Source organism: Artibeus jamaicensis, unplaced genomic scaffold (assembly GCF_021234435.1).
Source record: "Artibeus jamaicensis isolate MK-2021 breed Jamaican fruit bat unplaced genomic scaffold, CSHL_Jam_final contig_944, whole genome shotgun sequence".
Lineage (NCBI taxonomy): Eukaryota > Metazoa > Chordata > Mammalia > Chiroptera > Phyllostomidae > Artibeus > Artibeus jamaicensis.
This window is the reverse complement of record NW_026522020.1, coordinates 1,978,371-2,003,780: the sequence shown is the minus strand read 5'-3', so window position 1 is coordinate 2,003,780 and position 25,410 is coordinate 1,978,371. Positions and strand designations below refer to the sequence as shown.

Here is a 25,410-nt window from a genome sequence, read left to right as displayed (position 1 = left end):
AGCAATGCCCACTTTAGAAAATGTAGGAAAACAGAAATAAAAATAATCTAAACTGCACCACCAGCACAACCCGTGATATCAGTTGGACATTTCTTCTGTCTTCCTCCCCGCACACCGTGCTTTGCCCACAACCTAACGGCATTCCGTAACACAGTGCCACTCTGTTTGCCCAACGTCTCAAAGTGCTGTCCCCGTTACTACCTTCCTCAGTCACCTGCACGCTGCATTAGGCACAAGAGCGGGCATCTCACTCCACCACTCCCCAGCTGTGCGGCCTGGGGCTGCTGGGAGCCTCAGCCACCTACCTCGTCATGGCAACTGTCACGTGGCCTCACGCAGTCTCGAAGGTGGAGTCAGACCACCCTGCCTGGTGTCAGTGCAGGACCAGGACACGACAGGGGTCAGTCAGCCTATTGTCACTGCCTCACTGGGCCTTCACCTGGAGTATTCCCAGGTTTGTGACTTTTTATATTTAATGTTGCAATAAACCTAGTGTCCATTATGCTTTTCACATTTAAGATTATTTCCTCAGGATTGGATCCCATTGGAGGAATTACTGGGTCAAGAGTAAGTACTTCCTTGGAATTTTTTCATCCACGTCATCAAATCACTTTCACAAATGGTTATACCCATATGTGCTGCCTCAGGCTGAAGAAGGCAAAGAATTTCTATAAGCAGCAAAATTCAAGCTCATGCAATACTGGTTAGATAAAAATACACAAATACACTTAGACAGCCCTGGCTGGTGTAGCTCAGTGGATTGAGCGGGGGCCTGCGAACCAGACAATCGCGGTTCGATTCCCAGTCAGGGCACATTCCTGGGTTGCAGGCCAGTTCCCAGCAGGGGATGCACGAAAGGCAACCATACATTGATGTTTCTCTCCCTCTCTCCTTCCCTTTCCCTCTAAAGATAAATAAATAAAATATTTAAAAAAAAACACTTAGACAAAAAGATGCATACCTCAGTCTTGACAAACCTGGGTTTTACTTGCCTTCCTAAAGTACAAGCATTTGCAAACTTTCAGCCACCACAGAAAGAGGATAAAGACCCATTTCCCAGACTTGCTTTTTGCTCAGCTTCTTGAGTACCAGTTCACGTTTATCAAGGAAATCAAAACCAAAAACTATCACATGGAAATGGGTTTAATGTGGTATTTATTTCAAATTTTTCCAAAACATGAAGAACTGAATCAAGTCCACACTCTCAAATGTGAAATGCCTAAGGCAGTAAAAATTCTGAAATGCAGGTATTTTCTTTTAGACTATTTAATATGTAAATGTCTCATAACCATACACAAGACTGATTGTATTGAAAATCACTTTATGAACTCTATTGAGTCCACTCCAAAACGGTCAAGATTATCAACCAACCCTGAACCTCATTAGCTGGTCTGAGAGACAGAACCCAGCTGAAAAAAAAGTGGCCCTCTTCAACAAAGAGGGTATTCACATGCAAAATACAAAAATTAACTCAAAATGGATCAAAGACAAAGTATAAGTAAGTGCTATAACAATAAAACTCTTAAAAGAAACATAGGTGTAAATCTTGAAGGATGTGGCAATGATTTCTTAAATATGATACCAAAAGCACAATTTTAAAAAAAAGAAAGAAAGTATATAAACTGGACTTCATCAAAATTTAAAACTTTTGTTTATCAAGAGAGTGAAAGACAACCCACAGAATAAAAGAAAATATTTGCAAGTGATATATATGCTAAGGGTCTAGTATCTAGAATATATAAAGAATTCTTACAACTCAACAAAAAAAATAACCCACTGTAAAAATGGGCAACGGACTAGAATAGACATTGCTGCAAAGACAACATACAAATGGCCAATGAGCACATGAACAGATGCTCATCACCATTAGTCATTAAGGAAATGCAAATCAATAAATAGCATGAGATACCACTTCACACCCATCGGGACAGTAATAATAATATTAATGATATAATAACAGTAACAGAAGACGAGTGTTAGCAAAGTGTGGAGAAACTGGAACACTCGAACACTGCTGTAATGTGGTGCAGCCACTGCGGGAAACAGTTGGAACTTCCTCAATAAGTTAAACACAGAATTACCCAGTAATTCTACTCCCTGGGCATATACCCAAGAGAACTCAAAGCAGATATTCAAATAACTTGTTCACAGCAGCCCTATTCACAAGAGCCAAAGAACAGAAGCACTTTAGATACATCAACAAATGAACAGATAAAATACAGTGGAGCCCTGGCTGGTATAGCTCAGTGGATTGAGCGCGGGCCTGCGAACCGGACAATCGCGGTTCGATTCCCAGTCAGGGCACATACCGGGGTTGCAGGCTGGGTCCCTGCAGGACAGTTCCCAGCAGGGGATGCATGAAAGGCAACCATACACTGATGTTTCTCTCCCTCTCTCCTTCCCTTCCCCTCTAAAGATAAAAAAACAAAACAAAACAAAAAAAACAGTGGAATATTATTATACCTATACAGTAGAATATTATTTGACCATAAAAAAGGAATGAAGCACTGACCCATGCTACAACATAGATGGACCTTGAAAACAGTATGCTAACAAAAGATGCCAGACACAAAAGGACACATATTGTATGACTCCATTTCTATGAAATGTCCAGGACAGACAAATCCACAGAGACTGAAAGCAGATTGGTGGTTGCCAGGGACTGGGGCAGAGTAGGGAGTGGGGAGTGACTGCTGAATGGGGAAGAGGTTTCCAGGTGGGGAATAAAAAGATCTGGAACTAAACAGTGGTGGTGATGGTTGCACATATTGCTAAAATGGCACTGAACAATTACAATGGTTAAAATGGTAAATTTAAAAAAAAGAAAAAGAGAGTGGCCCTCCCAACTTGCCACGAGGACAAATCCCTGTTCATCCTAGAGCCTGGGGTGTGTGTACCTTACCTTCATGGAGCCAGAAGAACTGGGCTGAGGAAATCCACCAACCCATGTACCCTTTACCTTTAGATGCAGAAGAACAGAGACAGCCATAAGTGGGTGGCAGATGACCCAAAACAACCCCACCATTCAGACCAAAGAAGCAGGGAAACCTGCCCATAGCAGGGGCGGTCCAGCTAATGGCAGTTCAAACCCACAGACTAGCAAACACCATTCAAGGATCAATAAATCAAAACAAAAAAGTGAGAGGTTGGAGACACACCATAAAGCACATACAGAAATCTGAAATGAATTATTACAGAAAACAGAAGATCATTTTAGAAAACAAGTGCTTCTTGTAAGATTACAGGAAGATTACTGCTTCCATTAAAAAATTACCCTGGCTGGTGTGACTCAGCGGACTGAGTGCTGCCCTGAGAACCAAAGGGTTTCCCGTAAGAGGCGTGTAAGACGCAACCACACACTGATGTTTCTCTCCCTCTCTTTCTCTCTCCCTTCCCCTCTCTCTAGAAATAAATACATAATCTTTAAAAAGTTTTAATTTATATATTTTAAAGTACAGGGACAACCAAAATGAGACCAGGTGAAATTACAAGATAAAAGCTAAGATACAGGCCATGATTAGAAAAGGAGCAAAAGCCACCACACTAAAGCTGAATTAGAATCTGGGGGGGGGGGGTTGCTAATGGAGAGAATGTGCACTGTGGAAAACGTCTTTGGGGGTGTACAAAGCCAAGCCAAACAGAGATGCTCACAGGATAGAGACTAGGGCCGGGAGGAGGAAACACAGAGAAAAGCTGGAAGTGAAGGGAGAGGCTGTCCAACCAATAGTGCTAAGAGCAACCTCAAAGGAATATAAAATAAATGGAGATGCAAAAATCAGAGATAGAGAAGACAGAAGCTTTCCAACTCACTTTAATACAAACCAAAAAAGGAAAGTGAAGAGCTGCAAGTTGGATGTGCTGAACTCACAGGGCACTGCTTGTCCAGGGCACAGGAGAGAGAAGGGCTGCGTCCCACGTGAGCCCGGGCCAGCCACCTCAGCCACACAGGACGCAAACTGTCCCCTCTGCCTCACAACCCCCCCTCTGGTCTCCACCCAGAGATTAAAAAACAGACTGTCACAATGAGCAAGCGCTCAAAGACCAAAGAGCGAGATTGAGGGGGCTCTTCTGGGGAAATGGGGACAATGTGAGCATCAAAAAGAATGACTGTTACTGAGAGTAAACCACTGAATAAAACCAGTCATGAGTCCACAATGGCACCCTCCCTTCCGAGAGAGAGAGAGAGAGAGAGAGAGAGAGAGAGAGAGAGAGATTGATTGATTTGCCTCCACTGGAATGACTATTTTACCAAATCCTTGCTTTGAAAAATTGGCAGTTAACCGGAAAACTGGCAATTACCCTCCCTTTTTAGGAAGAAATGTAGTCCTTCCCTAGGTGAAATGGAAGGATTTCCAGAAAAATACTAACAGATAAATGTGGAAAAAAAGAAAGAAAGGAGATGGTGGGGACCTCCATTTTGCCAGCTCTCTCAGTAAAATGGATTTGGGCAAATGCCATGTGTGAATGTTGGAGAAAAGGGGATTTTCACAGTGCCCAGGAATCACCGCACAGATTACTTCCTAATTCAAAGAGATTGGAAATGCACACTTCCAACGGAAAGATCTCCACATTACCAAATGGTAGCACAGTATAGGGGACAGGACAGAGAACTCCCAAGTCTAGGTAGTCTTCAAATATAACCAAGTCTTCAAACCTCTCACTTTAAGTTTACAGCAAACATAGATGAAATAATCAGACAAATCCAGAAACAGATTTTACAAGACAACTCGCCTGTCTCTTCAGAAAGTCAGTGCCCTAGTGGGGAGGACAGGGAGAAAGTTGGGGGGCGGGGAGCAGTACCGGGTTGAGACTAAAGAGATACAACCACCAATTACAATGCATGAAACCTGATAGGTACGAGGTTCCTGAAAGGGAAGCTATAAAAAGCATTTTTGGTTCCGCTGGGGAAATCTAAAAATGATGTGGATATTAGGAATTAGAAAATTACAATTAACATTTTAGGTATAATAATACTATATAGGAAATGTCCTTATTTTTAAGAGTCCTTAATTTTCAGAGTTTAGTTGTAGTAATGGCATACAGGAAAATGTCATTTTTGGGAGATGCATGCTGAGCTATTTAGAAGTACATTGTCGCGATACTTACAAATCACCTTCAAAAAGTTTAGCAAATTATTATAGTTGAACATTATTACATTCAATACATATAGATAAGGTATAGTTGGCAACACATTAATTACTGAATCTCTTTGGTAGTGGGTATATCAGGTGTACACTGCACTGTTATTTTAACATTTTTCATAATAAAAATTGAAAAAGAGCTTTCCTTGCAAAGACAGTCTTCACAGACTGGTGCAAACATTATAAAGAATAAGAATAAAGAGGTTTTGATAACATGGAGGAATGCTTATAACATAATAGTGAAAACTTGCATAGTTTCATTTCAACTAAATTAAACACATCTAGAAAGAGTCCAGAAGGAAATACAAAAGTAAGGATGGAGCTCTGGGTGCTGGGATCAGGCAGCTCACCTTCCTCCCATCCCTCCCTCTCCTCCCTCCTTCTCTGATGGCTCCTCCTCTGCCCACTTCCTGAGCCCCTTCTACCCCAGAGCCTGACCAGGCCCTCTTCCAGTCCCATTGCTCTCACTCAGATTCAGCGGAACCACACACAACTGGGCAGCGACTGGGTAGGATACACTAGGAAGAGGTGCCACCTGGAATCTATCTACAAGACTTGGGCAACTTCACGGCACACTGGCAAGGTGCCTCCCTGCTCCAAGCTTATGTCCCTCATCTGTAAAGCTGGGGTAGTTGAGCATAACAGGATCCAGGACACCAGGCAGCGGAGCTCCGTGAGAGCAACCCCCCTGAGGTGGTCCTCAGTGGTCCTCAACCACAGCTCATCGTCTCAGAGAAGAGCTCCATTACCCAGCTCCTCATTAGAACCACAAGCATCCTCTCCCCCAACACCCACACCAAGACTATCACTGAGTTCTCATGTCAAATCCAACAAAGTCTCTCCACCACAACCCTGGCCCAGGCTGCCATTGTCTTTTACCATGTGAGCCAGCCAGCACCCACTCAAGCAGCCACAACACAGACAGAGTGACATTTTCAACCTGGAAGAGTGACCTTTTCAACCTGGATCAGGTCAGGTGTCACTTCTTAAACTCTCAAAACAATAGCGGTCCACTACTACAGAGTTCCCTCACTAGCTCCTACCCGGGTCCCAGCCTCACGGCACAATCAAGGTCTCCTGGACTCTTGCTCACTCTGTCCACACCAGCTTTCTTTCGGCCCCTTGATTTCCCCAAGGTCCCTCTGGCCACAGGGCCTTTGCACACCTCTTTGACCAGCTACCACCTCTTCATTCTTTCTTAATCCTTTAACACACTTTTTTTTTTCATTATAAAATAGCACACTTAAAGTCCATAAAACAAAAAGGTACAGTTATCACAAACTGAGAGCCCAACTAACTCCCACATAGGTTGGGAAACAGAACACTTCTCACAGACCACCCACCCACCACCCAGACTTCCCTGATAATCATTTCTTTGTACGTAAGCTTAACCCCCAAGTGTCCTCTCTGTTCTGACCTGGATGTAAATGAAATCATACAAAATGTATCCTTTCACGTCTGGCTTTTTTTGGCCAGACAACTTTAATGCTGTGATTAATCCTTAAACCAGCAGGTAGCAATTTCTTTCCACTGATGTAGAGCATTCTCTCATAAGTACGTATCATCATTTACCCAGTCTACTATAGGTAGACGACTGGGTTGCTTCCACTTCTGAGCTATTGCAAATACTAACACTAGTAATATTCTTGTACATGCCCATTGGAGTACATTTGCTTACGTACGCCGTTAGATGTACACCTATAAGCAGAACTGCAGAAACAGAGTACACATCCCTTCAACTTAACAGACACTGCCAAAATGTCTTCCAAAGTGGTGTTGCCAATTTAATCCCCCACCAACAGAGGAGCGGTCCCGTGCTCCACATCTACTCTTCCCAACACCCAGATAAAAGAGCTGCACAGGGCAAAGCACTGGGCCCTGGGGGCCAAGCTTCCTCACCCTCTCTGGGTACGCCACCCTCCCAGACCATTAACTTGCTCACCGACCCAGAAACTCCCCGAATCCCCAGTCTGAGGGGTTTTATAACTCAATTTTCCAGCCCCCCTTTGCTACTAGGAAGATGGGGGTAAGGCTGAAAGTTCACATTTCTAACACTTGTTTGGTCTTTCTGGTGTGGAGAAGTGGGTGGACCCACTTCTTGCGCTTGAGGGCGCAAGGCATTGGACCCACTGAAGGCGGAACGTGGTCACACTTTCGCGCGCAGATAAACGGGTGAAGTTGCTAGTGGTGGTGAGACGGACCACGCAGGCCCCAGCAGTGGAAAGCAGCAGAGAGAACCGCTATTGTCCCTCTCTGACCCCGCCCCCACATACAGCATCACAACTCAGCGACCTAGGGGGGCACCCCCACGCTGGTGAACAACTAAGGCTCCGCTCCTCATACATAATAGGCACGAACACATCAAAACATGGCTCAAGAACAACTCAGAGCCCCAGAGCCAATAAATCTAAGCCACGAAGAAATAGCCAAACTTTCAGATGCACAGTTCAAAACTGGTGATCAGGATGCTCACAGAACTGGTTGATTGTAGTCACAAATTAGAGAAACATATGGAAGTTAAACTAATTGAAATGAAGGGAAATACCCAGGAAACCAATAGTAATGGAAAGGAAACTGGGACTCAAATCAAAGGAGTGGACCAGAAAGAGGAAAAAAAATGACCAAACAGAAAAGGATGAAGAAACAAGAATTCAAAAAAATGAGGAGAGGCTTAGGAACCTCTAGGACATCTTTAAACGTTCCAACATCCGAATTATAGGGGTACCAAAAGGGGAAGAGGAACACCCACGAGTGGAAAACTTATTTGAACAAATAATAAAAGAGAATTTCCCCAATCTGGCAAAGGAAATAGACTTCCAGGAAATCCAGGAAGCTCAGAGAGTCCCAAAGAACTTGGACCCATGAAGGAACACACCAAGGCACATCATCATTACATTAGCCAAGATTAAAATGAAGGAGAGAATCCTAGAAGCAGCAAGAGATAAGGGGACAGTCACCTGCAAAGGAGTTCCCATCAGACTGTCAGCGGATTTCTCAAAAGAGACCTTACAGGCAAGAAGGGGCTGGAAAGAAGTATTCCAAGTCATGAAATGCAAGGACCTACATCCAAGATTGCTCTATCCAGCAAAGCTTTCATTTAGAATGGAAGGGCAGATAAAGTGCTTCTCACATAAGATCAAATTCAAAGAGTTCATCATCACCAAGCCCTTATTATATGAAATGTTAAAGGAACTTACCTAAGAAAAAGAAGATAAAAAAGATGAACAGTGCAAGGACAGCAAACTCACAGTTATTAACAACCACACCTAAAACAAAAGCAAACTAAGAGGACAGCTAGATCAGGAGTGGAACCTTAGAAATGAAGATCACATGGAGGGTTAGTAACAGGGGAGTGGGAGGAGGAGAAGGGGGGAGAAGGTACAGAGAATAAGTAGCATAGACGGTAGGTAGAAAATAGATAGGGGGAGGGTAAGAATAGTAGGGGAAATACAGAATCTAAAGAACTTGAGACACGTGGTCATAAACTAAAGGGGGGATGGTGGGGGAGGGGGTGTGCAGAGTGGAGGGGAATGAAGGGGGGAAATAGAACTGTAATGGCATAATCAATAAAATATATTAAAATAAGAATTTAGTTTTTTATTTATTTTTCGATTTGAAAATTTTCATTTGGGCCCTGACTGGTATGGCTCAGTGGGTTGTTTCACAAACAGAAGTGTCATTGGTTTGATTCCCAGTCAAGGTACATGCCTTGGACTGCAGGCCAGGTTGCCATCTGGGGACATGTAACAAGCGATCAATGCTTCTCTACCCCATCAATGTTTCTTTCCCTATCTTTCTCGCCCCCCTCTTCCTCTCTCTAAAAATAAATAAATAAAATCTTTAAAAATTTTTTTAATTTTAATTTGTTTTTTAGTTTCTAATTCTCTGCCAAAATTCTCAATCTGGTCTTTCATCTCTTTATTTGGAAATAAGGTCTCTGCAATTATAACTAGTTAAGGATTTTGAGATACATTGATGTTTTGAAGTCTCCATCTGATATCTGGAGCCTCATTAATCTGTCTTCATATTCTGTTGTTTCTATTGGTTTTCACTCAGTAGCCTTACCTCCCCATGTGCATATTTTTTATTGTATGCAGAACAATGAATTTACAACAGGGCTTGTAAAAATAACTAGAGGACTGGATGATGTTATCTCCTTCTACAGAGGATTAAATTTGTGTCTGTTAGAAACCCGGAGACAGCAGCATTCTGAGATTAGCTTTATCTAATTTCAGAGATGGGACACAACTTGAAGTAGAACTTTTAGTTCGTCCTCATTCCTTGGAAGTGGCTTCTGGGATCCCAACCCAAATAAGGGAGTTCACCCAGGACCACTGCCCTTTGGCACACCCTGACACTTCAGCTTCACCCACCACCACTCCCCACCCCGCCAAGACATTTCTAACAGCCTCAGAGCTTCCCTTCAGAGTCAGTATATGGCCCCATATCAACTGCGTGTGGCTGCCCCATAACCAAGCACCACAGGCTAGGACAACTAACCAACAGAAATGTTTGTCTCATGATTCAGGAGGCTGGAAGTCTCAAATCAAGGTGTCAGCAGGGCCTAAAGGAGCCAGGGAAGATTCCGTCCATTACCTCCTAGTGGCTCCCACCTGGCCTTGGCTTGTGAAAACCTAACTCTAATCTTTGGCCATGTTTTTACAGGGCCTTTTTCTCTTATGTCTCTCTATGTTCATCTCTCCCTCCCCTTTCTCTTATAAAGACACCAGACATTAAATTAGAGTCCACCCTAAATCCAATTATATCTTATTTTAGAAAGCAAAGACCCTATTTCCAAATAAGGTCACACTCTGCAGTTCTGGATAAATTTTGAGGGGAACACTATGGCCACTATAGGCCCTCTACTAACCCCAAGGTGAAAAGCAGCCCCAAATGCCATGCTCACTGCCTCAGACCCACATCCTCCCCAGATCCTGGCCTCATAAATCTGTATGGTCTTATTAGCTCTCTGCTACTAACCGATGGTGCCTAGTCAACCTAGTCAAGTCAGTTCAAAAAGCCAGTCAGTTCGCCGCTCCGCCCCCCATCACCAGAAGTTACTTTTCCTGCCCACCTTTCTCTTTTTTTTTTTAAAAATTTTATTTATTTATCTTTAGAGGGGAAGGGAAGGAGAGAAGGAGAGAAACATCAATGTATGGTTGCCTTTCGTGCGTCCCCTGCTGGGAATTGGCCTTCAGGGAACCTGCCTGCAACCCTGGCATGTGCCCTGACTGGGAATCGAACCGCGATTGTCTGGTTCGCAGGCCCGTGCTCAATCCACTAAGCTACACCAGCCAGGACTTCCTGCCCACCTTTCAGATCAAGCCAAACAGTCCCTTCCTCAAGAAGGGCCTTTCACACCTCCCTCAGCATCGAGTCAAACTCACCTACTAAAGCCTCCCAAAGCACTCTGGTCCTCTCCTGTCACAACTGCCCAAACATGTGTGACTGTTTCACTAACGTCTGTCCTGTCTTCAGACTATTAGCTCCAGGACTACTTTTGTTTTTGTTCAGGAAGGTACCCCAAGAGCCTAGCACACTTAACGACTTTAAGTTCTCCAATGTTTGCTGAGTTAAACGGGATCTGTGAAATAAGGAAAATAATGCCTTGCTAGTGTATTATTAGTATTCAATAACAGCTTTTTTAAAATCCTCACTCAAGGATATGTTTATTGATTTGAGAGACAGGGAAGCATCAATGTGAGAAACATCAATCAGTTGCCTCCGTCAGCACCTGGAGCAGGGGTCAAACCCGGAACCTAGGTATGTGCCCTGACCCAAAATCGAACCCACGACCTTTCGGTGTATGGGATGGCACACCAACTAAGCCACCCCGCCAAGGCTATTTTTTTAAATCCTCACCTGAGGATATTTTTATTTATTGTAGAGAGAGAGAAAGAGAAAGGCAAAGACAGAGAGGGAAACATCTGTTGGTTGCCACTGTAGGTGCCCCAACCTAGTATCAAACCCACAACCTGGGGGGACTTCCAGCCAAGATGGAGGCATAGGGGTAAACACTGTACCTCCTCACACAACCAGGTTTAAGGACAACAGAGATTTAGAAACAAAAACACAACCAGAACAGACATTGAACTGTACCAAAGTCCAACAACAACGAACCATTCATCCAGACTGGTAAGAGGGTCGAGTGAGCGGCCAGCGGAGAGGGGTCCCAGCAGGAAAAGGCAGTGGTTGGTGACCTGGGCGCAGGGAGGAAACCAGCAAACCCAGTAAGGTGCACAAGGCAGTTGGCTGACAGTGGATACACATTCATGTACAGATAAATAAGACAAAAAATGGGCAATGAGACAAATCACGCAACCCAGGGCCCCAGCAATGGGAAATAAAGCCTAAAAGCACCAATTGAAAAGGTGCCGGCTAGTGGAAAGGGCAGAGGGGACTGAAATCCGAGAGAGACCACAGAACAAGCACCATTGCTCCCTCTCTGACCCCGCCCCCACATATAGCATCACAACCCAGTAACTGACTTGACCCACCCTGGTGAACACCTAAGGCTTCACCCGCCCTGGTGAACACCTAAGGCTCTGCCCCTCATACGTAAGAGGCACGACCTGACCAAAAATGGCTCAATCAGAAGAACAAATCAAAGCCCCAGAGCCAATACTTTTAAGTGACCAAAAGATAGCCAACCTATCAGATGCACAGTTCAAAACACTGGTGATCAGGATGCTCACAAAACTGGTTGATTTTGGTTGCAAATTAGGCAAAAAAAAATGAAGGCTACACTAGGTGAAATGAAGGAAAATGCACAGGAATCCAGTAGTGATGGAAAGAAAACTGGGACTCAAATCAACAGTGTGGACCAGAACAAAGAAAGAAACAACCAAACAGAAAAGAATAAAGAAATAAGAATTCAAAAAAATTAGGAGAGGCTTAGGAACCTCCAGGACATCTTTAAACATTCCAAGATCCGAATTACAGGGTTACTAGAAGGGGAAGAGGAACAGCAACAAGTGGAAAACTTAACTGAACAAATAATAAAGGAGAACTTTCCCAATCTGGCAAAGGAAGCTCAGAGAGACCCAAAGAAGGTAGACCCAAAGAGGAACACACCAAGGCACATCATAATTACATTAGCCAAGATTAAAATGAGAGAATTCTAGAAGCAGCAACAGATAAGGGGACAGTCACCTACAAAGGAGTTCCCATCGGACTGTCAGCTGATTTCTCAAGAGACCTTGCAGGTAAGAAGGGGCTAGAAAGAAGTATTCCAAGTCATGAAAGGCAAGGAACTACATCCAAGATTGCTCTATCCAGCAAAGCTTTCATTTAGAATGGAAGGGCTAATAAAGCGCATCTCAGATAAAGTCAAGTTCAAGGAGTTCATCACTACCAAGCCGTTACTATATGAAATGTTAAAGGGACTTATCTAAGAAAAAGAAGATAAAAATATGAACAGTGAATGAACAGCAAACTCAGTTATTAACAACTACACCTAAAGCAAAAGCAAACTACGCAGACTCCTAAAACAGGAGCGGAGCCACAGAAATGAAGATCATATGGAAGGTCAGCAACAGGGGAGTGAGAGGAGGAGAGGGGGGAAAAGGTACAGAGAATAAGTAGCATAGACGGTGGGAAGAAAATAGGGGGAGGGCAAGAGTAGTGTGGGAAACATAGAAACTAAAGAACTTACGACACATGGACATGAACTAAAGCAAGGGAAGGTGGGTGGGAGGGGGTATGCAGGGTAGAGGGGAATTAAAAGGGGGGAAATGGGACAACTGATGGCATAACCAATAAAATATATAAAAAATAAAAAATGAAAAACCCTACAACCTGGGCATATGGCCCAACTGGAAACTGAACCCACAACCTTAGGGTGTACGGGACAATATCCAACCAGTTAGGCCACCTGACCAGGGACAAATGAGCAATTTTTAAAAGCCTTTCATTACTAATTGTCTACCAGACTCATTTTTATTTGTTCTTCTAGCTGACAGACATGAAGATTCACCCAGATCAGCATGAGGTGGGGAAGGACAGGTTCAGGAAGATGGCTACTATTTAAAATACAAAAAATGAACAATCAGAAAGACGGAACTAATCATAAGAGCAACCATTTACTGAATGCTTGAGGTGGGTGAAGCACTATGCTGTGTTGTGCATGCATTATCATATTTAGTTCTATGAGTTATCATTTGTTTTACGGATCTGAGAACTATTATCATTTCTGCTTTGCAGATATGTAAATTGAGGCTAAGGAGCACACACCTAACATCTATTGTCACTACTGCCAACCCAAGAACTAATATTTTCCCTGTTTACAGATAAGGAAACCAAATCTTAAGAAGTTTAGAAACTTGTCTGTGATCACATGTCTCATAAGCAGTGAGGCAGGAGGTGGATCGACTTCATTTGGCACCAAAGCTATTAAATACTACTACACACTCGCACTGAAACCTTTCACACCACTTTGCACCCACTAGGACGGCTCTCATCAAAAAGACAGTAACTAAGGACATGAAGAAACTGGAACTCTCATACATTGCTAGTGGGAATGTAAAATGCTGCAGCCACTTTGGAAAACAGTCTGATAGTTTCTCAAAGATTAAGTATAGAGTTACCATGTGACCCAGTAAGTCCACCCATTGGTGTATATGCTCAAGAGAAATGAAACTGGAACGTGTAACAATACCAGAGCTGCATGAAATGCTAAAGTAACTAACAACCTTCCCAAATCACACAATACATTTTCAGAATGCTAGAGACTTGAGGAAGAGTTTTTAAAAAACCTTGCACACAAAAGTTCACAGCAGCATTATCCAGAACAGACAAAAAGTGGAAACAACCCAAGTGCCCATCAACTGATAAGTGTAAATAAAATGTAGTATATCCACACAATGTAGTATTATTCAGCAATAAAAAGGGAAAAGTACTGACACGTGCTACAACAGGGATGCACTTCAAACGCATTCTGCCAAGTGCGAGAAGCCAAACATGAAAGGCACACGGCGCCTTTCATGAAAGTGGGTTAGCAGGTGCCTACAGCTGAGAGTTGGGAGGAATGGGGGGTGAATGCCAATGGTTACAGGGTTTCTCTCCGGGGTGATGAAAATGTTTTAAAATTGACTGGTGGTGACTGCATTACTACAAAGATACGAAGAATCACTGAACTATACACTTGAAATGAGTGGCATTTGGTATGTGAATTATATCTTAATAAAGCTGTCATTTTTTAAGTCTTGTAAAACTTGAAACTTTTACCTAATTTCTACTAATTTTCATTTCACAATGGGAAAATGCTTTGTTTAAATCTGAACTCAGGACTAGAAGCATTTTTACGCACAAAGCCAAAAATGTTAACTTTTAAAAACTTTTAAATAAATTAAAACTCTACCTTAACTGATAAACTGCAATTTCATGATACCTTACAATGTAAGGTGGATTAATTTCCCAGTGCATGAACACCTCACTCGTCTCCACTGCAGCTATGCAGCTTAGAGAATCACTGCTGTGTGCTACAGTCTGGATATACAAATGGTTTGCTGGGGAAACTGGAACGTGTAACAATACCAGAGCTGCATGAAATGCTAAACTAACTAACAACTTCCCAAATCACACAATACATTTTCAGAATGCTGGAGTCTTGAGGAAGAGTTTTAAAAAACCTCATATACTAAAGACCTGGAGTTCGGTAAGCCTCCTCTGCACATGTGGTAAGGTCTTGTTTCTCAAAGTCTGGTCCCTGGACCAGCAGCAGCATCTCCTGGGAGCTGATCAGAAATGCAGAATCTGCCCTGACTGATGTAGCTCAGTGGATCGAGCGCAGGCCTGCAAACCAGAGGATCGTGGTTCGATTCCCAGTCAGGACACATGCCTGGGTTGCAGGGGACGCACGACAAGCAACCACACACTGATATTTCTCTCCCTCTTTTTTTCCCTTCCCCTCTAAAGAATAATAAATAAATAATCTTTAAAAAATGCAGAATCTCAGGCCATACCCCAGACCTACTCAACCAAAATTTTCATTTTAACAAGCTCCCCAGGGATGTGTCTGCTGCACATTCAGATTTGGGAAGTACTGTCATAAGATACTTCCTTTTCTTTTTCCTTAGGACTGCTCTAGTTTACTGGACTAATATTTCAAAACTTGACATACATACAGCTTGGGTCCTGGGCCACCTTGTCCTCAGCTCCATTCCTCTACTGCTCTGTTCCAAGCGGTGGTGGGGCTGGACCCTGCAGACTGGGTTTCCCAAGCAGAAGGGGTGTGGGTGAGCCTCCAGCAGCAGCTGTGCCCTCCCCAAGGCTCCAGCCCCCGAACAGACAACGCAGGGTAGTTCCAGCCCCCGAAGGGTGGCAGTCGCTCCTGGAGTCAGACATGCCACCTCCTCACTTTGTCCTCCAGCTTAGGGGTGGCAGTGGTTTCCAGTTAGTTGCCTCATCTCAGGGTTGCCTCACTGCCATTTGCATTCTCAGTTCTTCATCACTTACGTGCACATGCCCCTACTTAAATCCCCAGTTTTAAATACGTAAAGTGGGTTTGGTTTTCCTTTTTGGACCCAGAATGATACCTGGTACCATTTTGGACATTTCTCTTACACACCACATCTATCAGAGAAATTTTCTGAATGGCTTATCTGCTTAAAGAGGGGGGAGGGGTATTTCACATACAGGAAACCTCCTATTTCCCACATGCTGACAGCCACCAACAACCAGAAAGAAAAGTCAGCCTTAGGCTATTTGTACAGCAGATGTAACTGTATTCAGAACCTTGAGTCCTCAAGGTATATTTTTAACACTCTACCCATCACTCCCCCTCAAGCAGAACAGCTGGTGGAGCAGCCACCATTGTTTGGTTTGGTTTGGTTTGGTTTGGTTTGGTTTGGTTTGGTTTGGGGGAGTAACCCACATCCTAAAGAACAGGATTCTGGACAAACACTGGAATCTCTAAGAGATCAAACCTTAATCACACTGGTAAATCACAGGATCTACCCCACACTAGGCACATAACATGCTGGAGGATCAATCCACGGGGGAGGACATCTTCGTGGCTCCTGATTAGGTCACTTGGAGATCTTCCTGAAAGCACATCCAACCTGGTCGCTACTATGCTATGAATAACGGTGGCTCCCTCTTCCCCAAGGCCAAAAGCCAATCCCAGGCCAGCCCTTCAAAACCTACCTTCCCAGCCTCTCCCTAATTGCTGTCAACCTGCTGCACTCACCTTCTGCTCAATCCCAGGTGGGCCAGGGGTGTCCAACCTGTGACACATGCAGCCCACGATGGCTATGAATGTGGCCCAACACCAAATCATAAATTTACTTAACCTTTTTTTTGCTCATCAGTTTTTGTTAGTATTTGTGTATTTAATGTGTGGCCCAAGGCAACTCTTCTTCCAGTGTGCCCTGGAGATGCCAAAAGGTTGGACAGCCAACAGTGAACTCTGTGGAGAGCCCTTCCTCCCTCACTTAGACCAGCAAACTCTACCCCTCCAATCCAGCCGTACAGGGGGCCTCTTTATCCCTGCCTGCCCTGGTCCCCAAAGTGCTCTGAGCTTTCCCACAGTCGCCCACGTAGGTGTCCATCCCCTCCCGACTGGAACCCCAGACTGAGGAATGGCCTTCCCTCTCGGGATCCGGACCGCGGTTCAGATCCACACCCACATTTACTACCTGAGATGCCCTGGGTAAGTCCCGTCACTTGCCTCCCTCCATTTCCAGTTCCGTAAGATGGGGACGACCGAGAACACCGGACTCGATGAGTTAGCACCAGTACGAGATGAGCTGTGACCTATGTCAAGTGCTATAAAGCTACCCCAACGAAAGTGCGGGCACACAGCAAGCACTGAAGAACTGCCATCGCTATCATCGCGACTATTCTACCTGGAACAAGAGAGGCACTCGAGATCTCTTTGCTGAATACTTGGACCACTTCACAATTAGCCTGGTTTGGGGCGTGCGAGGACAAAAGACCACCCTACCACGAGTCTCAAAAGCCGGCTGAAAGTTAGGGGAAAGAAATTACTTCGGCGGCAAAAGCAGCAGCCGAACCTAACCTAACCGGCCCGGAGGAACAGCGCACTGCAGCAGGGTGAGCGAGCCTGCGCCCGCCCGGGGCCGCCAGCCCGCGGCCACCTGCGCGGCCCCGGCCCGAGGAAGCCCGGTGCCAACAGAAGCGCTCCCCTACAGCCAACGCCAGAGGCGGATTGCAACGGCAGCCGCGATGGGAAGACAAAGGGCAACTTTCTCCTGCACAAAGGAAACGCGTCTCTCCGCAGCTAGTGTTTGGGGTCTCGTGTTCTCCACGGAGAGCGAGGTGCCACGCTGTTGCCCGGCCAGGGGAAGCCCCCTCTCCCCGCGTCCCCGCGGAGGGAGGGAGGGAGGGAGAGCCGGTCACCACACGCGCATCCCTCTCCTTTCGGGTACGAAAACGCACGCGAGTCAAGGGACCGGCCCGCACCCCGGGTCCAGCTTGGTTTCTAGGGAGACCACAGGTGAGTCTGCGGAGCGCCCAGCGGGACAGGACCTGAGCGGGGCTCAGAAACGGGCAGAGCTCGGGCTCCGGGAGCGCAAGCCTGCGGGGCGCAGCCAGGAGTCCCCTATCTGGTGAGCTCGCACCCCCCGCCTCTAGGCCTCAGTTTCCTCCCGTTCCTGGCGGCGTGGGGCTTCCTCTCAGTCCACCGCGGCGGGAGCCCGGGCCCCGCGCACCGCCCGCCCGGCCCCCATCTGCGCCCCCGGCCCGGAATCCCCGCCGCCGCCCCGCCAGGAAGGGCGCTCGGCGGGCGCGGGGCCGGGAGTCCGGCCCGTTACCTCCGGAGCGCGCTCCGCCCAGGCAGCTAAACGCTGGGCCGGGCCTGGGAGGCTGCTCCGGCCGAGCCGCGGGCCTCACGGGGCTCGCTACGGCGTGAGGGGCGCGCGCCCGGGCCGCTGCCGCGTCTCACCTTCTGACGAATCTGACCCGAAGTGGACACTTTGCGGATGAGCTTCTGAGGGGAGCCGGGCTCCGCCTCCGGCTCGCTGTCCGACGACTCCTCGGGCGGCGGCGGCGGAGGCGGCTGCGGTGGACCCGGCTGAGGGACGCCCACCGCCGCCGCCATGCTGCCGGGCCAGCGCGCGCACAGCATGGGGGCGGGGCCGAAGGAGGGGCCTAGAGGGGCGGGGCCTGTCCTGGCGAGGGGCCGGGCCAGGCCTGGGCGCCCTTCAGCTCCGCCCCACGGTGTCCCCTGCTGGCTGTGCACTAGCCGGGTCGCCCCCCACTGGTGGTGTCCTGGCCCTGACTTAGCATCTGTTTGTTTTCCTGGGACACAATTTGTGGTTTTTTTGGTTTCTGTGTTCACTTTTTTTTTAGTCTTTAACCTTCCTCCTTAAGAATGTAAATGACCTTCAGGACGCCTGGGACTGTGTCCTGTTGTGCATCGTGTCACCAGCATCTAAACAAGGCGTCTGGCATTTAGCAGTTAGCTGCATGTTAAACAATTGGGCAGTGGATGAATGCAAGAGAGAAAGAAGAAGCTACCTGGATGGACCTTTGGGATGTCAGGGATACATGATTCCATCTGGGAAGGCTCCTGGAGAAAGTGGTGTTTAAGGAGAATGCCAGCAGGAAGTATCCCTAACAAGCTACAGGCGTCCTGGGGATCAGTGCTCTAGGCAGAGAGACCATATTGCACAAAGGCCTGGAGACAGAAAGAACAAGCCTCCGGGGGGGAAAAAAGAAGTTGCTGTAGCCTATAAAGGGAAGAGAGATAAGCCTGGGTCAGGGAGTCAGATAAGACTTTGTGAAAGTTATAAGGCGGTTGGTCTCTGAGTCCTGAGAACCACTGGAAGCCCAGGGCGGGGCTAGGTCACAAAGCTGGGGCTTGTGATCCGGCTTTGCAGTAACCAGGGTAGGTAGCCGCCCTGGATTATTGAGAGGGGCTGCGAAGGTAGAAAAGTGGACTCAGGAGGACAGGGATCTGTAGGTGGAAGCAGAGGCCCTAGGCTGAACCACAGGGTGGGTGGGTGGAGTCCTTCACTGGAGAAATTCAGGTGGACAAGGGCTTCAAGCCACCTGAGAGGGGAAAATCATCAGGGGGCTACACAAGTAAGTGTCCCCCTACCCTTTCAAAGAACTGCTAGAGACTCAGAGGCCCCTGGTCTGCCCGTCAGCATTCTCTGGCCCTCACTGCACTTGGCAATGCTTTCCAGAGGCAAAGCAAGACCCCCAGGGGCCACTGAGTAGCATCCAACATGGGCACATGGCCAGGGAAGGGACTCATAGCCATGGCAGAGCATGTCAGGGGTTAATGCAGGGACACTCTGGGACAAGCCAAGGGCCCTTGGTGTACCAGTCTGCCCTGCCCAATACTGTAATCATTAGCTGGCTACATGTAGCTACCTCAATTTCAATTAAAATTAAATTTCCAGCTCTTCCTCAGCCCTGCCTAGAGAGGTGGCAACTGTCTCTTACTTGGCACCATGGCTACCTTTGGACTCCTCAATGAAACCCAAGATTGTCAAAGAGAAGGCCAAAAGTTCATCCAGCCCCAGTCAGACTGATGTGTCAAAATTAAATGGAACTGGCAGAATCCCAGAGGGATTGACAATAGGGTGTGCAGAGGATTCAAGGGCCAGATCTTGCTGCCTGGCCTGGGTTATAGGAGCGACAAGAACACAAAGCACATGCTGCCCGGTGGCTTTCTTTATTTTTCTTTCTTTCTTTATTTATTATTGTTGTTCAAGTACGGTTGTCTGCATTTTCTCCCCACCATTCCCCCATGCCCAGTGGCTTTTGAAAACTCCTGGTCCACAGCGTCAAGGAGCTTGAAGTACTGCTAATGTGCAATGAATCTTACTGTGAGGTCACTCACATCTCCTCAGAGAACCGCAAAGCCCCTGTGGACAGAGCAGCCCCGCTGGCCATCACAGGTGCCAATCCTGATGCCAGGCTGCACAGTGCAGAAAGTGAACAGACAGATGATGTACACATCCTATTTAATAAAAACATAAAATTCTGCCAAAAAAGAAGAAAATTAAATTTCTAGTTCCTCAGTCACACTAGCCACATTTCGAGTGCTCGGTAGCCACTTGTGGCTTTGAAGCTACCACACGGCACACACATAGGACATTTCTGTCATCGCAAAAAGTTCCGCAATGCATGAGGTCAGTGACGGCTCCCATGTGCTGACCACCAGACTCATGCCAGACACTTGCCCAGCAAGTCTAGTCCTCACACAAGCCCCACGGAGCAAGCTCGATAGTCTCATTTTGGAGATGAAGACTCTGCAACCTCTCCCTGAACAGTGTAGCTCAGTGGGTTGGGTGCCAGCCTGCAAACCAAAAGGTCACTGGTTTGATTCCCAGTCAGGGCACGTGCCTGGGTTGTAGGGCCAGGTCCCTGGTTGGGAGCACGTGAGAGGCAACCACACATCGATGTTTCTTTCCCTCTCTTTCTCTCTCTGTTCCCTTCTCTAAAAATAAATAAATAAAATTTAAAAAAAAAAAGACTGCAACCCAAGGCTCAGATGCCTCTCCAAAGGAGTGAGACAGGCAGGGCTTGAACCTGGACCATGTGAGGCCCCAGGAGCTTGTAAGAAGAAAGAGAAGAGAAGAGCCCTGTTATGCACTGACTGTGGCCCCCCACATTTATATATTGGAGCCCTAACCCCGAGGTTAGGCCTTTAGGATTAAGGAGGCCATTAGGATGGGCCCTCATCCAAGACGGCTGGTGTCTTTATAAAAAGAGTAAGTTTGGATGCAGGCAGCCTCAGCGGGAAGACCCGTGAAGACAGGGAGAAGGTGGCCCACTACAAGCCAGGGAGAAATGTCTCGGGAGAAGCTGACTCTCCCAACACCCCGATCCCAGACTCTGTGTCCAGGACTGTGAGGAAATACATTTCTGTCATTTAAGCCCCCTGCCCCTGACACTTCATTGCGGCAGCTGGAGGGGATTTCTACAGGTGCAAAGGGAAGGGTGTCCTGACCCCCACAGAAGTTGGTCATTTTGTACCAATTACTTAGCATGTGTTATGACCACTGAATGCAAAAGGTTGGGGTTGGGGGGGACTGAGGGGAGAGAAAGAGTTAATTCATGCGACCCTCTCCAGAGGAGGGGCGACCCCAGCAGGGTTTGGAGATCTGAACAGAAACACGAGGGGATGGAGAGAATTTTCCAGGAAGACCCAAAAAAGGCAGGAGACTATTAGGCAAGTGGCAAGGATGACAAGGGATTCAGGGGATTTGGGATTGCTGGTGAGCCGGGTGGAGTTGGGGGGCGGGGTGGGGAGACATGCTAAGCAGCTGCCGAAGGACCCAGAGCAGCCTCTGTGCTGTCCTCAGGGGCAAGGACATCACCCCAAGCACGGAACCACTGAAAAAGCGGATTTGAAAAGCATGCCTGTGTGTCTGGGCAGAGAATGATCCAGAGGAGAAAAGACTAGAAGCAGAGAGGGCATTGAAGAGTGACTTACCAATCTAGACAAGGCTGATTTTGGCCAGAACCACAGTGGTGGTCATGGAGCTGAGGACGGGAGGAGACATGGCAGAGGAGGGAAAAAAGCCATCAGCGGCTCCTAGTCAGAAGGTTAGGGAGCAGGACCAGTTGGGATGCCTCCCAGATGCGGGGCAGGGGCCTTCGAGGGCATGATGCCCCACTGAGTACAAGCAGGCTTAGAGGAGATGAACTTGGTTTTGAACAAACTGCATTTGAGGTTCCTGAGTGTGCTGTTGCCTATACCTGTCAGAAGCTCAGGCTCTAGAATCCATCATTTTAGAGGCAAAAAAAACACAGGCACGACCGTGAATGAAAGTCAGAGTTGGGAGGTAGATCCTGAGGCCGAATGGGAATAGATTTGCATTAATGAAAAAGTACTAAAAATTGCCACAGCCAGGGGGAGCCTAAGAAGACTAAATGTCTCAACTAAATGTCGTGCGGGGTCCTATAACAAAGGAAAGGGCATTGGGTAAAACTGAAGAAATCAGGGCACAGAGTGGACTGCCGTCTAACGCTATGGCGGTGTGGATCCATGACGTGACGCGAAGGCGGCCTCTGCAAGTAAGATGCTAACAATGGGGGAAACGGGGTGGGGGAACTCTCTGTACCATTTGGCAAATTTTCTAAAAATCTAAAACTATTTGAAAATCAAATGGGTAATTCTTGAAAGTTCATTAGGCTTGGTAAGAATGATGGTGTGTTCTTAAGTCAGAGACACGTAAGTTTGGAATACATCGCTGATGAGTGAGGGAGCCTTTCTGTGCCGCAGATACGGCGCCGTTCCCTGGGAGACCTCCCCGGAGCGGCCAGCCGGTAAGGGCGCATTCTCTGCGGTGCCGCTTCGGGGTGTGAGTCATGCTGTGAATCATCTCTAACAATGTGCTGCTCCCTGACTTCACCCCCCCCTTACGGGCATATCAAGGTGGAAGTAATAACACACTTCACATCCAACCTAATCTTTCTTCGCGACTTGTCAACATAGAAGTGCTCCTGTCAAAGAGAACCGCTTCCCGTTGGAGGAGAAAATTCGCTTGGAGACAGGGAGATGATCTTATTCTCCCCTGTACTGGGGTTATGATTGACGTGTGGAAGGCGACGTTTCTTCACTGTGTGTGACATGTGGTTCCCTGGCCCCCAGGCACAGTGGCAGCCTGACCCCCACCACCCATTTCCAAGCATGCCGACTCCCCATCTACCCCACTCGCAAGCAAGGTCAGTAGAATAAACTGCTAAGGCTGAGGCAATAGGTTGGGAGGAGAGCAGTGAAAAGGGTTGAAGGAGTAGACGAACAGACTCTCTACAGAGAAGTGACTGCCTGTGTGCTAAACCCGGAGAGGACTGAACACACACACGAGACAAGTAAACGGGACGTCTAGGATGGGTGGGCTGGCCCAGTGTCAGTATCCTGGTGGGGACAACAACTCTCTGCAGAGTTGATCCCCTTGGGGAACAACTGCAGGTGAATCATAAATGCTGATCTCTCCCTCTGACCCTCCAAACTCTCATCCACTTGTTCAGCGTCAGAAGGTGGGCAAAGGTCTGGTTACAGACTCAGGAAATCCAGAGTTCAAATCTCGACTCGGACTCTCACTAGCTGTGTGACCTTGGGTAGGCACACAAGCTATTTGAACTGCAGTTTCCTCATCCAGTAAACGGGCGGACACTGCACTTACAAGCATTGCTGGGATGATGAGATGGAATACAAAAAGTGCCCAGCGCAAGGCAAGTGCTCGGTAACTAGCAGGGATCCCTACTTCTCCAGCCTTTGGCTGTCATTGCAGAACCTTGTCCCAAGTCTCAGCCACCGCTTTCTTCATGCAGCACCCTCACCTCCTTTGTGCCCCGCTTCCTTCACCGCACCTACCTGGAAAGCCCTGGGCCACACCTCCAACCCACACATAGACATCCTGCCTGCTGACGCCAGGGAGCACACCAGCAGACACAACGCCATGTGTGCACAGGCCCGGCCAAGGCCAAGTTCCACATCCCGCTGGGCTGGCCAGCACTCACTTCCTGCTCCCACCCCCATGCCCTCCCAGGGAGGCCAACTGCAGGCCATAAACTAGCCAGCACCTGGAAATCCACAAGTCAGACATTCTGGTACCAAAATAACCTGGAGGGCGAGGGCTGTTCTGACCTCTGGTCTCCAGGGATTAGCCTGCCAGCTCTCCTATCCAGCTCTCCCACCCACGTAGGTCCAAAGGTCAGGCCTATTAACATCCACCCTGACTTAGGATGTCCTGGGGTCAAGCAATGCAGGAACCAGCAGGCACTCCCAGGCAGACTCCAGTTCCCTGACTGGCCCAGGATCTTCTGGGCTTTTGCGGGGAGGGGGCAGAGGGCAGGGGCAGGGCTCACATCCCCGGAGGAGCATGCTGCCCAGGTCATCCCTTTCCTGCGTACACTGACAGAGGGCTGGAGGGGTGGCTTGCCCTTCCCTTAGCACAGGAAAAAAAAAAACAACGAAGAAGTTGTGTCCAACTCCAGACCCACAGCCCACATGCCCAGCCTTCTGCCTGCATTATCATCATTATTGTTGATCTCTAGAAAGAAGATTCATCCCTGGCCATCCATATCCGAACGCCTCACACTCAGCCTTGCTATGTGCGTGTGGATGCCTGTCCAACGTGCCCTAGTGGAGCCTCTGGTCTAAACCCCAGTCCCCAGGACACAGACCAGCCTGGCCTCCTGCAGAACAACCCCAGCTGTGGGACGCCCTCATTTGCCTGGAACCCACCCTGCTGTCCAGCCCTCTGCCACTGCTCTTGGTGCTGGAGACCTGGCCCCAAGTGTCCACACCTCACACGACCTTTCCAGTTCACCCTCTAACTTCCCCTGAGTGGGCGGAACTGTGCAGAACTCTCTAAACCCCTTTCATCCTGCCCCTGGAGCCTGGGCCAGAGCCTACATATCCCCCAAGCCCCTCTGGGCCACCAAGAGAGCTGTTTGGCCTCTCTGTCTCCGTAGCAGGTCCCCAGGCTGGTGCACCATGGGCCGGAAGGGGAGCCCCATGGAGGACAGGGCCCTGGCATCACCTCGGTTACCCCTCCTCCCTCTGCAGACCTCCTTCCTCCCTGACACAGAGCACCCTCTCCCGCACCCCCCCAGTCTCTGCCCAGTCTCCATGGAGATGCTCAAACCAAGAAGCCTGTCAGTCTCACAACCACTCCCCTCTCCTGGGACGGCCTGTTCTTAGGGCTGGGCTCTGCCTCTGGTGGCCACAGGGCACTGATCCACCCAACCGAGACCCAGAGCGTCTGGTGCTGAGCCCCCGCTCTGGGTAAATGGCGGGGACCCCAGAAGCCTCTCCAATGTCTGCCCAACCCAGGCATGGCAGCTCGGGTTCTCCCTTTAATTCCATTCTCTGGGGACCTTTCAGTGCATTCCTTCCCCCTGAAACCAGCCGAATCTGATTTTCATCCCCTGCACTCATTGCAAACTCAACCAACAACCCAGGGCTCCAGCAGGGAGTTGGCCCCAAGAGTTGAATCAGCGATGGAGTGTGTTTGGCCCACCGTTGACTTCTCTGTCTAGTAGATCTCTGGAGGCTCTTTTGGGGGTCCTGAGCTAGGATTGGTCACATCTTCAGAAACACTACCTCTCCGCTACCCCCTATATATTTCTAGGGAAATGGCAGGCACAGGAGCCCCAGGAGAAAGGCCAGGACACAGCAGGCCCCAAGGTGAGCATTGCTTTCTCACTGTGAAGGGGCAGCGCCGTGCCCTTTGTGGCGGGCTGCCCTCCCCTCTAGGTGCTGCCCTCCCTGCACCCCAGCTGCAGCCACGCCCATGTCAGTGTGCCGAGCAGCCTCCCCAGCAAGCAGGCCAGACGCGGC

The 25,410-nt window shown here is 48.0% G+C and overlaps 1 protein-coding gene across 1 annotated transcript in view; it reads right to left on the bottom strand.

Annotated features, from left to right (window-relative positions):
• The window catches only part of DGKD (diacylglycerol kinase delta), a 104,287-nt gene extending 86,051 nt beyond the window's left edge, over positions 1-18,236 (bottom strand). The window contains exon 1 of the mRNA XM_037143906.2: positions 18,046-18,236. Coding sequence (XP_036999801.2) covers positions 18,046-18,228 — 183 coding nt within the window. The 5' untranslated portion in view covers positions 18,229-18,236. The remainder of the gene's footprint in view (positions 1-18,045) is intronic.
• Positions 18,237-25,410: the final 7,174 nt, after the last annotated feature.